General features: G+C 33.8%; 1 protein-coding gene across 3 annotated transcripts in view; it reads right to left on the bottom strand.

Annotated features, from left to right (window-relative positions):
* The window catches only part of Ppm1a (protein phosphatase, Mg2+/Mn2+ dependent 1A), a 44,108-nt gene that overhangs the window by 5,268 nt on the left and 21,204 nt on the right, over positions 1-17,636 (bottom strand). Inside the window, exons 1-3 of one of the 3 annotated variants that reach the window (XM_078050008.1) lie at positions 6,574-6,711; positions 5,263-6,116; positions 2,402-2,519 (exon numbers count right to left, since the gene is read on the bottom strand). In XM_078050008.1, the coding sequence (XP_077906134.1) occupies positions 2,402-2,519; positions 5,263-6,116; positions 6,574-6,592 (991 nt within the window). In that variant the 5' untranslated portion in view covers positions 6,593-6,711. Of the gene's footprint in view, positions 1-2,401; positions 2,520-5,262; positions 6,117-6,573; positions 6,712-17,636 lie in introns of those variants that run through there. The other 2 variants (XM_078050006.1, XM_078050007.1) reach the window with 2 other exon arrangements.

The following is a 17,636-nucleotide window of genomic DNA, read 5'->3' as shown; positions in this document are numbered from 1 at the left end:
CTGAGTGCTTTTTATAGAGAATATATATGTATAGAATTATCCATGTTTCATATACATATGTACAAACACATTCTTCTTTCCACCCCCTTCAATCAAGTTTGAAGGATTCTATTAGTTATATTCAAATTAGCAATTTTAAAACTCAGATAGTCAGTAGCAAAGTTTTTTAAAATATAGATACATTAAGTATAATTTTAAATTGGCTTAGAAGGACCACAAATTTAATAGTAGTTTGATTAAATAGTGTGCTGAATCCTTTCACACCCCCATTCAAGTATTTAGAAGGACATAAATAATAGAAGAAAGTAGAATCTAAAAAGCTTTGCCCTTTACTATGTTGTGGACATAAATGCCAAAAATGTTGAAAGCAAATAAAATCAGATTTAGTAGGGCACAATGATTTAGTCAAGGCATATATTTAAGGAAAGAGAGGGGGGAAAAAAAGGTATGTTGTGCCTATTTTGAAAACTGAATGTAGTATTTCTTCACTTAAGACACACAACATCTTTCACAATGCAAACAGTTACATTCTATGTCTTTAAATAGCAGCAGTTTTTAAATTAATGTAATATTTATTCTCTAGCTGCAGTCTCAGCAAATCTACCTAAGAATATCATATTTATGACACATAATCTCCAATTAAATAGTACAAGTTTTAACACTTCAACATGTCAAAATATTGAGTATTAATGTAAACTGTCCAGTTGGCAACTCTTGCTTGATAATAGGTAATAAAAAATTAATATTCTAACAAAATTATATCAAGTGAATACTTCATAATTAATCAAAAATTTACTTTAGAGAGCACATTCTGAAAAGCAGCATTTCTAAGATTTGATCTCTTTCATGGTAAAAATAGTAAAGTACTTATTTCTTTAAATTAATAAAAAGCCTGTATTCCCAATTTACTTTAAAGTGCCAAAACATTAAAAACCAACTTATCCCTATACATACTATAGTTTCATATTTTCCCACTAATCAGCAGTTTAAGCCGATGACTTCATAGCATTCTAAATACTTATTTTACTGTTATCCATAAATAACTTATATAAAATTATTAATTTAAAACATAAAAATTCCAAAACTATTGGTAATAAGTGAGGAAAAAAATGCACTGAATAGTTTGTCCAATGAATGAAATACTAAATAGTACAAACACAGACATTATCACTATCAAGTAGAGGAAGGCAATAAAAACAAAATAGTAGTTCTAGACAGTACTAAAAATCAAAATTAAGAATATCATATATCATGACTCTAATATCAGCCTGATTATGACTGATATCAAACAGAAAAAAGTAAACAAATTAAGGAGCATACTTATTTTAATAATATAGGCACTGTGGGATATAACAGTGTGGTAGGTCAATGTTTGCATGCCATTAGAAGTCTTTAACATGCAAATTAGTGACATCAGGAGCCCAAAATGCACTTTTTACAATAAATCATATCAAGCTTTTCTGCTTATAGAAACTGCATTATCTATATGCTTATTATATGTATGCAGTATATTAAATTCTCTGAGGAGACAATGTTTACACTAAGTAGTAGCTGCATCCAAGATTAAATTTAAAAAAAAAATATTTTTGGTAGTTGTAGATGGACAGAATGCCTTTATTTTATTTTTATGTGGTGCTAAGGATTGAACCCAGTGCCTCACACATGCTAGGCAAACGCTCTGCCACTAAGCTACAACCTCAGTCCCCGCAAGATTAAATTTTTCAAATATTTAAAGGCATTGTACTTGAGAGGTACAAATACTTTTCTATTTGTTTCAAGATAATCTGCAGAATTATAAAAAATATATTCCTAGAATTCCTAACTTATTCTGTATTTTATTCAGTAGTTACATTTCTGCTAAGTAGAGAAATATGTCTTCTAGTCTACCTTATTTAGGTGAGACAGTTTATGGCTTAGACAAGAAGCCATGACACAGATGAAAACAAAAATTTAAAAGCTCTGGCATATGAACACTGTTAATAACCAGGTTGTGACCTTCAAGTTATAAAACAAAACAAAAACAAAAAAACTTCTACTAGAGATTTTAAATTAGCATACACAACTATTCACAGAAAGATGTATATAACAAACCACAAATCAGAATTTCCTGGCATTAAATTACTATGCCAGTGAAATTTTTCAAGAATTTTAGAGCCCATAACATTTTAGCCTTTTGAAACAAAAGTATCCTGAACAGAATATATAGACTAGTTGCTATTTCTAACATGTGAAGGACAACTGCATACATACTTCTAAAATCTACTACAGAATGCCCTTTCTCATTTTTGCACACTAAAAACTAAATGTTAAAGGCTTTTAAAGTTCTAAAAGCTAAAATGTTAAAGTTTGTGTTGAAGGTTTTTCTTTAATAAAGCTACTTATTTTTTGTTAAATGATCCACCTTCTACTCTGCATTCCAGGTACTTGTCCAACTCTGCCTCCTTCTTCACTGCTTCTGGTGATACTTTGGGTGCATTTGGAAAACAGATCAAAATCACACTCATGTTGTCTCGACTTCCCTAGGAAGAAAAATTTGAGAAATATTTTGATTTCCTTTTTCCTTTCAAAGCCTTGAGAATCTTTACAGCTATGCCAATTACAGTTACACTTATTCTAGTGAAAATGTTATTTTTAAGAAAAAAAATATGTATATTGGGGAAGGCAGTTGCCCTCATATAGCACATTAAATGTACAGTATAATCAACCCGCCAAAAAACAGAAAAGAAATATCCTACATAATAATCATTTCTAAAAATTCTATAAAGCAAAATTACTTTTAAATATTTACTAGTGACTTAGTTAACTTGAAGTGATACCTATACGTACATTCAGAAACATCCACGTTTACTCCATACATCATGGCAGAAAATGCTAGTGGTATTCTTTACAATTAGGATTTGGCCTATACTTAATATGTATATTTGACAAATTTACATGTAAAATAATTACAAGTTTTGGGGCTAACATATTTGCTTCCTAAGTAGAAATATGGAATTAGAAGTAAAACTACATATATAAAGTTTATACAGCAGTTTTCAACCCTACTTAAAAAACTGACAGGGGCTGGGGTTGTGGCTCAGTGGTAGAGCTCTTGCCTAGTATGTGTGAGGCACAGGGTTCGATTCTCAGCACCACATATAAATAAATAAAGATCCATTGAAAACTAAAATATATTTTTTAAAAAACTGACAATTTAGGCAGTACATTTATTTTTAAAGGCATCTAAGTATTCAAACTGCTGTAATTAAAACACAGATCCATTGAAAACTAAAATATATTTTTTAAAAAACTGACAATTTAGGAAGTACATTTATTTTTAAAGGCATCTAAGTATTCAAACTGCTGTAATTAAAACACTTGATGTTGCCTTCCCTACACCCTCCTTCCTATTAGTTCTTGGAATTAAAAGTATTTAATTCAGCTAGATGGAAAAATGGACCTTATAGCATTAAACCACAAACAATACAAACAAGCTAATATTAGAAAGACAATCCTAGAGGAAAACTACAAATAATTCAACCAGGGATTGAATTCAGGTGCATTCAACCACTGAGCTACATCCCCAGCCCTATTTTGTATTTTATTTAGAGACAGGGTCAGACTAAGTTGCTTAGTGCCTCGATAAGTTGCTGAGGCTGGCTTTGAACTTGGAATCCTCCTGCCTCACCCTCCTGACCTGTTGGGATTACAGGCATACGCCACCATGCTGTGGCTCAAATAATTTTTTAAAGTAGAGAAGAATATAAAAGAAATAAAGTAGAATCTGAGTCATAATTACTAATTATCTAACAATTCTTAAAAAGTTTTAAATTTAGCTAATAAGCATTTAATTTTCAAAGAGAATGCTACTTTCATGAACACTAAGTGACAATACATGCACCTTAAATCATTGTTCAGTCCCACAATTGAGAAAGTGACAGCATGCACTATGAAGTTTATACTCTATTGCCTTTTGTGTTGGATATTATATAAACCTGATTTCTAAGTGCAATCAGATTTTAGGATTTTAAGTTGAGTGTCATGACTGTGTGCATATAAAGCTACAAAGAATTTTTTGTTGACTTTTTATTTCTGCATGTTAAAAGAAAATCAAAATATACCCTCAGAGAGTTTTATAAAAATCAATATTTGTTTCAAAAAATATAGCAAAGAATAAATTAATGATCATTACCAACAAAATAGAAAAAAAGTGTGGTACAAAGAACACTTAACCTAAGTCAAGGACCTAGATTTCTAGTTTTAATACTGTTACTAAATTATATAATCCCGTAGAGGTCGGTTATAACTTCTCTAGGAAAGGAATCAACATTAACTGGGTATATATTATATGCTAGACTAGGTAATTATGTGTGTATGTTTGTTTATTACAGTTCCCAACGGTCCTATGAATTAGATACTATTATCTATATTTTATAGCTGAGAGAGGTTGAACAATGTGTTTAAGACTAAAGAGCACAAAAATAATGCAGGTAAGCCCTGATTCCAGTTCTGTTTGACTTTCAGTCCGCAGAACTTTCTCTGGTTTAAGCTTCCTCAACTTTAAAATAAAGGGACTAAGCTAGCTTGTCTACGCATATCACATTCAATCCTCCCAACAACCCACAAAACAGGGTAATAGCTGTCTTTACAATTAAAAAAAACAAACAAACAAAAAAAAAAACTGATTTTCCAGAGAGTTTAAATAGCTTACCTGAAGACATACATGATCCTATAAGTTTTTCTGACTTTATGTGCAAGGCCATATCTATTACCACACCAAATAACCACTAAAGTCCTTGTTGATGATTCAGATTCATTAAAAATAGATGCAAAGTACTTCCATAAATGTTCTGAGGTATCACATGGTAAAAATACTAAATATTCTAAAAAGCTTTTCATTTATAGATACTGAGGCTTAACCTTCCCACTCATACTCTTTTAAAACACATAATTCAAAATAATCTTTCTACTTTTGATAATCATCTACATTTTTAAAAAGCTTAAGTAATCATGGTTAAAGACTAAATATTTAGATTATAACTCTTGCATATATGGTAATTGGTTAATCTATTTCTAAATAAAAATAGATTATTTCTTTTTATTTAGAAATAGATTAACCAATTACCTATGTTGTCACTTCTATATTTTCATAATTGGTAGATTACCTTGCAATTGTGCCACACACTTATTTTTAAGAACTACAGGCTCTAAGATGATTAAATGAGAGTAGTAATTAATATGACATAAAATCATTTCATGTTTTAAAAAATAAAGTCAAGCTACCTTATACAAACAGGTGTCGACTACTTCATTGCAAACTTTCTCAAGATCATCAGTGACTTCAAGTCTGGATCTTACAAAATCACAGAGCTCTTCATTTCCCATAACATCCCAGATACCATCACATGCAAGAATAATGAACTGATCATCTTCTTCAGATCTTTCAATATCATGAACTTCAGGCTCTGGTGAGACAAGCTGCTCTGTAGGACCTTTTCCATGGACACATTTGTAATCAAAATCCCCAAGGGCCCTTGACACAGCCAGAGAACCATTCACACGCTGAATCATTACAGAGCCACCTGCATTCTGAATTCGTTCTTTTTCCAGCGGATTACTTGGTTTATGATCTTGTGTGAAGAAGTGAACTTTCCTGTTCCTACAAAGTAAACCTCTTGAGTCTCCACAGTTAATGAAATAAGTATGTTGGGGAGAAATTAAGACACCCACAGCTGTTGACCCACTTCTATCTGCACCATGTTTCTTCTCTGACATAACTCTCATGTGTTCATCAATTTCCAGAAAACCTGTTCTGATTCCATTCTTTACATTTTCCACAGAAGGTGCTCCTGCAGACCCTTTAAAATCCTGGTTATTGGTGATGTGATCTAACAAATGCTCACAGCAGTATTTGGCAACCTGAGAACCAGCATGCCCATCATACACAGCAAAGAATGACCATGTTTCAAGTCCACTTGGCAAACCGATCACAGCCGTGTGTGCATCCTCCATTTCAACTCGCCAACCTTGCATGCTGCTTAGCCCATATCGCAACCCATTACCCTGCCCCTGGGCATTATGCTTTTCCATCTTTGGCTTGTCTAAAAATGCTCCCATTATGTCTTGATCCTCTAGGTCTGCAAAGGAAGAGAAACAGGAAAGTCAGTAACTGCCTTATAACTTATAAGTAAAATACATGTCCAACAATTTTTTTTTTTTTAAGGGTGAAGCAGGGAGGGAAAAAAAGTGTAAAAGAGAAAGAAAGCTTTAAGAATTTACAACTCTTGTTGTAAATGCCTGGTGTAGTGGAAAGCTGACTCTTAGGGATAACCACTTGAGGTAGAAAGGAGACCTTTCAATTTATATGAATCAGGTCCAGCATTTATAAGGACACATTGAACATTTGCAATCTTAACTAAGTTGTATGTAGGTCAATTAAAGAAAACTAAATGAATTTATAGTGCATACAAAGGCCTACTAACTCAAAACATCTTAATTGAACATTCAGGAATTTCCAAAGATTAATTCCAAACTATCTAGTTTTATTCCCATTATTTATAAACCCTCTGAAAAAGCAAAAAATGATCTACTCACAGTGCTTCAAAATTTTCATGTTCCTTGCATCAAGCCTTTGCACATGCCACACCCTTTAACTAGAATCTCTTACCTCTACTTACAGAAAAAAAAAATATCATACCCATTCTTTAGATTTACTTCAAATTCTACCTCTTTTGTGATATTTTTCAATCTTTCAGAAAGCCAATGAATTATTACTATAAATGGTCCAGCCTCAATTTTCAAGTTGCAAGCAATCATGCATACAAACGACAAAGCTTATTATATATAGCAAAATTAGATTAATTTCATTCTATTATTCTCATGATAATATGTATCATTATTATGCTCTATGACCATTAGGTATAAGTTACAAACGAGATCAAAGGGTCCAGTGACAACCTTGCTGAGAAGCTTAAAAACTTGGCTAAACCTTTCCCAATATTCATGAATTAACCCCCTGGTATGGAATAGGCCTACACAAGAGAGACAGTTGGTCAGAAATTTAGGTTGACCTTACTTCAGTAATAGCTTAGAAATGTAGAAATTTGGGGTACAAGTGATCAAATGAGCCACAATTAAACTAAAGGCATTCTGAAAGGAGGATAGAATAATGAAGAGAGAATGAAGATAAAGAAGAAACAGGAGAAAAGTACCTAAGAGTCAATCAGTATGTGGCTCTGTGACTAGGGGATGGATGGTGGTAGTAATGCTAAACTCAGAGAAAGAAGAAAATCCTTCTAGGAAGGAAATAAAAACATTTAGTTTTCCAGCTACCTTTCCTCTTCCTTTTTCCTCCTAGGGCCAAAATTATACACAGTTTACCTACTCCTTGAAGACTCTGCTAATGGAAGGTAAATAATGAAAATTAGCTATCATGTATCCTTTATGAGTGGTATTTATGAGACTAATTTTCTGACCAAGGTAATATACACTAATGCAAGGGTGAATATTTTTATTGTAGAAAGGATAATTTAAGAATGCCACCTTATTAGTAGACAATGTTTAATAAGAATTCTAAATCACTGTGGTGTTTATAAACATTACCTTATTTAATCTCAATTTTCTAAGGCAAGTACTTATGTTAACTCCAACTTATAGATGATATCAGTCAACTAAAAAATAAGTATAATGGAATCAGAACTCTCATTCAAATCTGTCTGACTATAAGGTAACATTACTAAGTCAATAGGTTTCAACTCATGGTTGTGAAACAGTGTTATCTGTGGACCTTTTGAGAAATAAGAGATTTCCAAGTCAGAATGCCAAACTTGTAACCTAGGTATCTGTATATTTGCAAAATTTCACATGTGACTCTGAGGCACAGCAAGATTGCAGATCACTGGGGGAAAAAAAATCAGATTTAAGGCCTAAGGTAAAGAAGATAAGGAAAAAGAGACAAAGCCCAAAGAGAAAATCAGTCACCCTACATTACAAGACACTATTACAGGTTAGAAATGACAATGAGAAGTTTGACAGAAGACTCTTATCATCTTAAGAAGGGGAGGGGGGAAAGATACGAGTGAAATGCATTGATTTAAACATGTTTAACAGACAAATCAATGAGAAAGAGCAGAAACAACAAATATTTTTCTCCAAATTTCAAAACAGCATAAAGTACTAAAGAACACAAGTTATGAAAAATGGGTTTAAGTTTTGGCTCCACTATAATATATGTTATGAAGAAATATGTGTATGTGGGCTGGGGATGTGGCTCAAGCAGTAGTACGCTCGCCTGGCATGCGTGCAGCCCAGGTTCGATCCTCAGCACCACATACAAACAAAGATGTTGTGTCCGCCGATAACTAAAAAATAAATATTAAAATTCTCTCTCTCACTCTCTTTAAAAAAAAGAAATACGTGTATGTATTTTATTTATCTATCTATCTATCTATCTATCTATCTATCTATCTATCTATCTATCTATCTATAGATGCTGAGGGCCATTACCAAGTAGGAATGACGCATCGAAATTTCCTTGCCAAGCGTACCCCATGCTGCTTAGAGGACATTCGATGGGACATTGCATGCATGCTTTAATAAGGTGACCTTGCTCAAGGACCAAGGCGGATCCGGGTTTAGAGCTGATCAGGTTTGAGGAAGTAACCGGCTCCTTGAGTTTAAGGCATTGCCAGTTTAAGATAATGGGTTTTAGGGAAGTTGGCGGTTGAAGATTATTGCTGGGATTAGGGTGTTCCAGCTGCTTGTTCCCGTTGAGTTCTCGTGAGATTAAAATGGGATTTGGAGATAGCCTCGTGGAGTAGGTGAATTGTGCGGGAGACGGCAGAACGCGATTGCCCCTGGACCTGTGTGGAGGCGGTGTGAGAGCGGGAATAAAGAATTGCTGTTTGAACCTACAAGGTGTGTGGTGGCTCGTGATTCTGGTGCCAAGCCGAGACCTTGGCATATCTATCTATCTATCTATCTATCTATCTATCTATCTATCTATCTATCTATCTATCTATCATTACTGGGAATTGAACCCAGGACCTCTCAAGTGCTCTACCACAGAGCTACATTCCCAAGCCCTTTTTAAAAGTTTTTGAGACAGGTTCTCCCTAAATTGCCCAGGCTAGCCTCGAACTTGTCAACTTTCTGCTTTAGCCTCAGGAGTATTTGGGGCATGTAGTTACAGGCATGTGCCACTGCATCTGGCTTGGCTCTACTACTTCATAACAGTATAACCATAATAATTATATGACAATTTAACTTTTCTGAAACTCTTTCTCCATATGTATAATAAGAAGGTACTAATCTTACAGGGTTATTATGAGGATTAAAAATGAAATATTATATATACTTCCTACAGTGTCTAGCATATTATAAACACTAATACAGATGCTATTGCTATTTAATTATTATACTGTTTTTTTCCCCCCTGCCAGGGAAGGAATAAAGTCATAATAACCTTTATTCCTGGACACCAACTTGGACTACCCTTAAATCAAAAACTTCTGAATGATAAACCTTTTGTCTTTTTATTTATTTGTTTGTTCGTTTATATTTTTTTGCAGTGCTGGAGATCAAGCCCAAGGAGGGCATTATGCATGCTAGGCAAGAGCTCTACCACGGAACTATATCTCTAGCCCCTGAATGATATCCGATATACTTTAAAATAGACTTTAAATACTTCATTAGCAAATAGAGGAAAGCAAATTTAATACAAGATGCCATTTATGATCCATTTAGCAACATCAAAAGTTGGTAAGAGAGGCTGAGTTGTGGCTCAGTGGTAGAACACTTACCTCACACGTGTGAGGCACTGGGTTTGATCCTCAGCACCACATAAAAATAAATAAAATAAAGGTTTTGTGTTCATCTACAACTAAAAAAATACATACTTAAAAAAAAGTTGGTAAGAATGTTTGAAAACAGGAACGTCCCTATACTAATGGTAGAAAATAGTGAAGTTGAAGATGCACATAAGCAACAACTCAACAATTCCACTTCTAATTATATATCAACACCAATTTAGTGGTTTGCGTGACCTACATTTTAAAAAGATGGAATAGAGTGTATCCTGGATGACAAAGGTAAGTAAATACTATTCTTAAAGTTTCGGTCCCAGAATTACATTTTGTTTACCAAGCTGAGGTCTATATACTTCTTATATAGTCTATATACTTCTTTTGACTGTGGGTACAGTCAAAAAGTTTAAAATACACTGCTTTAACGAAATCCTCCCATTTGCCTAAGGTGATGTATACAATGATTTTTTTTAGAGAACTATAATAGTAAGTGTTCATTAGAAGGTAGAACAAACAAATAAGGGAATATTATTAGCAAAATAAATCGAGTTTTGCTAAATTTTCTAAACTTGAGATATTTCTCAAAAATAACAAAAGGAAATACACTGAATTATTCAGCAAAACAATTTTAAATAAATACATTTAAGCAAATATACATATTTGGTTAAAGTGTGAAAAGTGGTTGCAAGCTTCATGACAGCAGGGTCTGTGTGGTTTATTGTGTGCCCCCAGCACTTACAATGGAGCCTAACAAACAGCAGAAGCTCATTTTTTTGAATTACTAGCTTTTCTCTAGGGAAAAAAAAAAAGAGAATAGCTTCAGGAAAAGGTCCCAAAGGGGGGTTCAACTGTGTATGTAACTGGTGTTTCCAGGGCTTTTTAATGACATCCTTTAGTAACACAATCTCTGCTTCACATTTTAGTCTTTGCTTCATCTAAGGTAAATTGAATTCCTCCAAAAGTAAGAAGTCAAAAGTAATCAAGGAGCAATCAAGGAACAAGAGGAAAAAAAAAAAAAGTAATAGTAGTAAAAAGCACTCAAGATTCCCTTAAACTTATTCGCCTCTAGGTGAGGTAAGATTGGGAGCTTGGATTTCTCCCTCATTCTTACTATATCCTGCATCCTCACCACTGAACTACTAAAGATAATGATACTAGCTTAGTAATAACATCTAACATGGGGGAAATACTACTATTTAAACACTAAAGTTTTATATATGTACTAACTTTAATCTTCATACAATCCAAAAGAAACTAAGCTACAGTTCTGTTAAGTCATCTACTGAAGGTCACAGCAAGTTGTTTCTGAGGGATATGGACATCAGGCCCCAGGTAGGGAACTTCCCTTACTGTTTCCCTGCCAGCCCTCCTGCCTCACCCTAAATTAATCTTGCCACCAAAACTCCTCCCATGACCTGGCCCTGCCCACCATAGGAACTAACTCCTCCCATGACCTGGCTCTGCTAAAACTCAATAATATAAACCCAGGCCCCTCAGGTGGCCTACCACCATTATCCCTGCCACACCAGAAGTGCCCCTCGGGTGCTGAATAAAGCATCATGATCATGAGGTCTGCCTTCATATTCTTTTTTTCTTTGTATTCTCTTTCATGTGCTTTCAGTTTCATTTGTCTCAATTCCCTTAGGGTGGGAGGGTAGTATTAAGACACTTGATGCCTACTAATCTAGCATCTCTCAAACTTTCTCAACTATACAATGGGTTATTAATACTTAACTCTGGGTGTTGCTGCAAGGTTTAAGTCAGGCAATGGCTGCAAATTAGCCAGAGGGCCTGGCAGAAATGAGGCACTCAGCAAATAGAAACCATTTAATTATTACACAGCTACATCTGGATTCTGATAGAGACCTTACTCTCCATTTTAAAAACAAGTCCAGTAGGTATTTTCCAGGCATTCCTAAAAATATACCAAGATAAATAGTTCTCTTTAGATAAAATAGGCAATTCAGAAATCTTACCCTTGGATTCTAAGTAATTTGTAAAGTTCTGCAAAGCAGCCCACTATAAGATACATAAATATAGCACCTAGTTATGTAAATATAACTCCAGAAGTATTTACTTATTATAAATACTATGTTTACATAGTCCTCTTGTATAAGTGAACTAAAGATTATCTTCTTTAGTCAAGTTACTAAATTGGTATATATGTACAAATAGTAAGGTCTTACGAGATTCAATTTGCTTATGAAAGTTTAAATTAGTGTGAGAGAAATTTTAATTCTCCCCTAAAAATCTTTTAAAACATATATATATATATATATATATATATTCATTGTAGATGGACACAATACCTTTATTTTATTTGTTTATTTTTATGTGGTGCCAGGGATTGAACCTAGTACCTCATGCATAGTAGGCAAGTGCTCTACCACTGAGCCACAATCCTGGTAAGTCTACTTTTGAGTACATGCTGGGTCTCATCACAAGTATTTTTAGTTGATCTGAATTTTCAAAACAAAATATTTGATAATTATAAGAATAAGTTCATCTTAGATATAATCAGAAAGTTTGGTGAACAATGTCTTTTAAAACCAAAATTAATCCCTAAACTGAAAAAGCTAAGGCTGGCCAGGAAGTCATTTATTAAAAGTTCAGCCATTGCCTTTTATTAAGCAAAGCTGATCTAATAATATAGAAAGTCCTGAGTCTGGTTACTTGGTTTAATTCATTCAGAATTATACTGAATAATAATTTTTAAAAGCTCAATTTTACTACTTAGCTTCCTAAACAACATATTAGTTCCCCAATAACAGTGTTATTCAATTTGAGGACTGTTTTTGAAGAAACTGAATAAACTCTAGAAGGGCTTATAATCCCAGCTATTCAGGAGGCCAAGGCAGAAAGATCCCAAATCTGAGGTCAAACTGGGCAATTTAGTAAGGCCCTGTTTTGTTTTCTCTTGTTTTGTTTAAAGGCTGGGGCTGTATGTAACTCATTGGTAGAGCACTCCTGGGTTCAATCCCCAGTACTGTAAAACAAAACAAAAAATAAAAATCCCTCTACAAAGTATTTTTCAGTTTACCTGGGAATACTACAGTCTAATTAAAATAAATAAATATGGGAATACTACAGTCTAATTAAAATAAATAAATAAAATTCCCCTAGTCTGAACAATAGAGGACAAAATAGATACCTGTAAATGATGTGGAGAAAATTAAATTCTTTTAGTAACTGATACTTCAAGACATACTTAAAGTAAGGCTCAAACATGCTAAATACTAAAATAGTAAAACATCACTGCTAAACAAACTAACAAAATATCATCGCTAAACAAGCATTTCAGCAAAGGTGGACTAACTCGAAGACTCTGATGAGAAATAAGACAGATTTGGGAAGAATATCTACAGTAGACCTTCCTGAGCTAAAAAACCTAAAGACTGAAAGGAAATCAAAAGGGAATTATCAATCAATCAAGAGGGTATTATCAATCCTTGTTCTCAAGGATGAAGACAAATGGTCAGCTGGCCTACAGAATGCTCTTATTTACTTAGCACAGTAGTGTTGAAATTCCCAAGTCTTATGGCATAAAAATTAATACATTTACTTTGCAATCCAAGGCAGCCATCTCAAAGTTATTGTGATAATAAGCACATCACAAAATTACAACACATTTGAGGAAAAAAAAAGAAATGATATGTATGGCCCTATTTTACAAAAAGGAGGTATAGAATGATCTGCCCAAGGTTACCAAGCGGGTTTAGCAGTAAGGATTACAATAGGGTGTAGAATCCTGGACTTGCACTACATTCTCCTCCTCAAGCAATGCAGTATATGTCCAAATGAAGTAATTGAAATCTTTAATTTTTTTTTTTTTACAAACATAAAAGGTAGGGAAGATTGTCACAATACAAAGCTGAAACTTCTTTCAGTATCATCTTTCCCTGCTTCTAAGTCTATATAATTTCTTCTCTAAATCTCTAACCTTCTAAAAGACATTCAAAAAAAAAAAAAAAAAAAGGAAGGAGGGGAGGAAAAGAAGAAATCTAAACTTTTTTTGTCTGAGACTTAAAAAAAAAAAAACCGGTGCTGGGGGTATAGCTCAGTTGGAAAAGTGCTTGTCTCTCAAGCCCAAGGCCCTGGGTTCAATCCCCAGCACCAAAAAAAAAAAAAAAAAAAAAAAAAAAAAACAAACCAGTGAATTACAATTACTATTAAGGCCAATTCAGGTATTTGGACTGAACAAAATAGAAAACAAGCAGAGAAAAATAAAAGGATATAAATACATACATATTTTTAAACTCAGAAGTTTAAAAGAGGTAGACCCAGTATTTATTAGCTCCAAACTAGAAACTACCCATATCAAGACATGACATTTAATGAATAAAACAACTGCAGGCTGTCAATTTTTTTTTTTAAAGGACTCTGAAAATAGGTTCATGGAAATGAAAAACAATTACTGAACTAAAAATTCCAATAGAGACAATGAATAGCGGATTGGATATCACAGAAAGAACAAAAAAATAAATGAGTACATCATTTCAAGGGAATTCTTTTAGAACTCATCCTATCCTCTTATATTTCTATTCTTATATAGGACTCTGTTCTCATCAATGATAAATACCACTGCTAGAGCTTTGGAGTCCATGCTTCAAAGGAAATCTCAAAGTTCTTACGTATTCTTCAGAAATCCTACAATTATTATCTTCGTTTTCTCATTTCTATCAACTGGCTTTTAAATTCAAGTCTCATCCGATTAAAAATAGTCTTCATATGACTCACTCCCCTCTAGTTACCTAATTCTTTCTTCCTTTTACAGTTAAACTTCTTGGAAAAAAGTGTTGATAACCCAAAATATCATCTGCCCATTTGATCGGATCAAGTCCCTCCAAGTCAATGCTTAGACTCCATCTCTGTTCATAGCAGCACTCAACACAAAAATCCCTCTTCCAACACTCTTCCTACTGGCTTTTCAAGATGGTACATACTCCAGACTTTTCTCCTACCCCTAACTTTTCTTTCCATCCTTGTCTCCTTTGCAAACTCATCCTCGGTTATCCAAGCCATTGTATATTCCTCAAGTCTTACACTAGGCCCTTTTTTTCTATGCTGCTTCCTCCTTAAGCATTCTTTCACATCTCTGAAATGTACCAGTAAATGGCACCAAGTAAGGGGAACAGAAAACAAGGACATCTTTGACAGCTCTCTCTACTTCATCTCCCATCAGTTCTTGGGTTAAATTTCCTAAATATTCTCAAGTATGTCCACTTTTTCTGGTCACACTTTAGTCTCCAAGCTATCATCATTCTCAGCTTTCATGTTTTGTCTCTTCCACATACATGTGGGTGTCATTCCAATTCATTCTCCAAACTAAGTATAAGCCTAAGTAAACCTTTCAAAATACAAGTTTTGCCATATAACTTCTGTACTAAAAGCTTTTAAATGGTTTTCCACTTCTTGGGGAGAGAAAGAACTGCTCATTTTAACTAACATGAAGGCCCTGAATGATCAGGCCCCTTACCTTCCTTTTTTTTTTTTTTTTTGGAGTTTTTAAAAAATATATTTTCATGTTTATTTTTGCAATTTGTTTTTTTGTTTTGTTTTTTAGTTTAGGGCCTCACTTAGTTTCCTTTTTTTTCATTGGTTGTTCAAAACATTACAAAGCTCTTGACATATTTCATACATTAGATTCAAGTGGGTTATGAACTCCCATTTTTACCTCAAATACAGATTGCAGAATCACATCGGTTACACATCCACATTTTTACATAATGCCAAATTAGTAACTGTTGTATTCTGCTACCTTTCCTATCCTCTACTATACCCCCTCCCCTCCCCTCCCATCTTCTCTCTCTACCCCATCTACTGTAATTCATTTCTCTCCTTGTTTTTTTTTCCCATTCCCCTCACAACCTCTTATATGTAATTTTGTATAACACTGAAGGTTCTCCTTCCATTTCCATGTGATTTCCCTTTTCTCTCCCTTTCCCTCCCACCTCAAGTCTCTGTTTAATGTTAATCTTTTCTTCCTGCTCTTCCTCCCTGCTCTGTTCTTAGTTGTTCTCATTATATCAAAGAAGGATGATCAGGCCCCTTACCTTCCTTCTTTAGCCTCATCTTAGTTCAAACTGACCTCCCTCACATTTTCAACTCTGATCATGACTTTCTTACAGTACCTAGTACTCATCATGCTTCTTTTCCTGAAAATACTTAAATGAGCATTATTTTTTTCACCAAAAAACTTATCTCATCAACTTTTAGCCTAGTTAATTTCTACTCATTCTTTGTGACACAAGCACAAGTTCGTCAGAAAAGCCTCCTTTCAATTCCCTAGGTCAATTCTCCTAGGACAGAGCATATTGTAGACTATAGACCATCAGTAAATATTTGTTTTAATAAATAAAACTCAAAAAAAAAAACCTCAAGAAAAAAATAGACATACGCTGCCAAAAGACTTTCTGAAGGAGAAAATAGAGACTATACTCAAAGAAATTTAAAAAATAATTTTCAGCTGGGGGCGATAGCACACTCCTGTTATCCCAGCTAACTCTCTCAGGAGACTGAGGCAGGAGGATGCCAAGTTCAAAGCCAGTCTCAGCAACTTAATGAGGCATTTAGCTATTTGGTGAGACCCTGTCTCTAAAAACAATACAGAAAAAGAGCTGGGGAAATGGCTCAATAGTTAAATGCCCTTGGGTTCAATCCCAGGTACCAAAAAAAAAAAAAAAAAAAAAGTATTTTCCAACTTAAAAAGCTAACTGGCTTAATTGCTAAAAGTCTATTTCTAGTTGATCACAACTGTAGAAATTCAAGGAAACAAACAAAATATCATTATGTAAAATTCCTGAGACAAACATGAGCAAATCATCAAAGGAAAGTGTATCACATTGGTATTAGCCATCTCAACTGCAAAAGGAATGCTAAGGCAATAGAGAATAGAATACTAAGAGTGACAATAATAAGTTCATGAAGGTGCCTTTACACAATCACTCAAACTATTACTTAAGTGTATATGGGGGTGCATTTTAAGGGATACAAAGCATACACTCGTATCCTTTTTATTAAAAAAACAACAACAAAAATCAGCCAAGCAAGCATCTACTGTTTTAAAACCAAGTTTTTAATCACTATATGATTTTATTGATATTAGCAGAAAAATTAGAAGTAACCTGAATTCTTAAAAATAATAAAATAAAACACTTAGAAAAATTAAACCATAAAGAATTAAAGAATCACCCAATTATCTAATTTAATACTAGGATCCACTCCATTTGTATCTTTAAAATGCAAAAAATCAAGCTGGGTATAATCCCAGAAGCTTGGGAGGCTAAGACGAGAGGATCATGAGTTCAAAGACAGCCTCAGCAACTTAGAGAATCTCTAAGCAACTCAGGAAAACCCTGTCTCTAAATTAAAAAAAAAAAAAAAAAAGAATTTTAATTTTAAAAAATTAAATTAAATTCTGGTATTAGGGGTCAATCCCTAATACCAGAAAGGGGGGGGCAAGAAATCACCAGGAAAGCACATATGAAACAGCAGAAAAACAGAAATACCTTGACATAATAAGATTAAAGTTAAATATAGTTCTATCCAATTGTGACATCATCCGGGGCCTGGTATGCAGCTCAGTGGTAGAGCACTTGCCTAGCATGGGCAAAGCCTTGGGTTTGATCCCCAGCACTGCAAACATAACAACAACAACAACAAAAAAAAAAAAAAAAAAAAAACCCAATATGTGACACTGAACAACTCCTTTAGCTTAATATCCTTCATTGATAAATTAAGCAACCTTGTTTACTTACCAATTACTTTCTACTAAGAAATGTATAAAAAATGAAAGTGTAAAGTTCTAGCTAGGAATACCTAGGTAAATTTCATTACTAAATTTCTTTCTTTCTT

The sequence above is a fragment of the Ictidomys tridecemlineatus genome, chromosome 5 (assembly GCF_052094955.1).
Source record: "Ictidomys tridecemlineatus isolate mIctTri1 chromosome 5, mIctTri1.hap1, whole genome shotgun sequence".
NCBI lineage: Eukaryota > Metazoa > Chordata > Mammalia > Rodentia > Sciuridae > Ictidomys > Ictidomys tridecemlineatus.
This window is presented reverse-complemented; position numbering and strand designations above follow the sequence as displayed.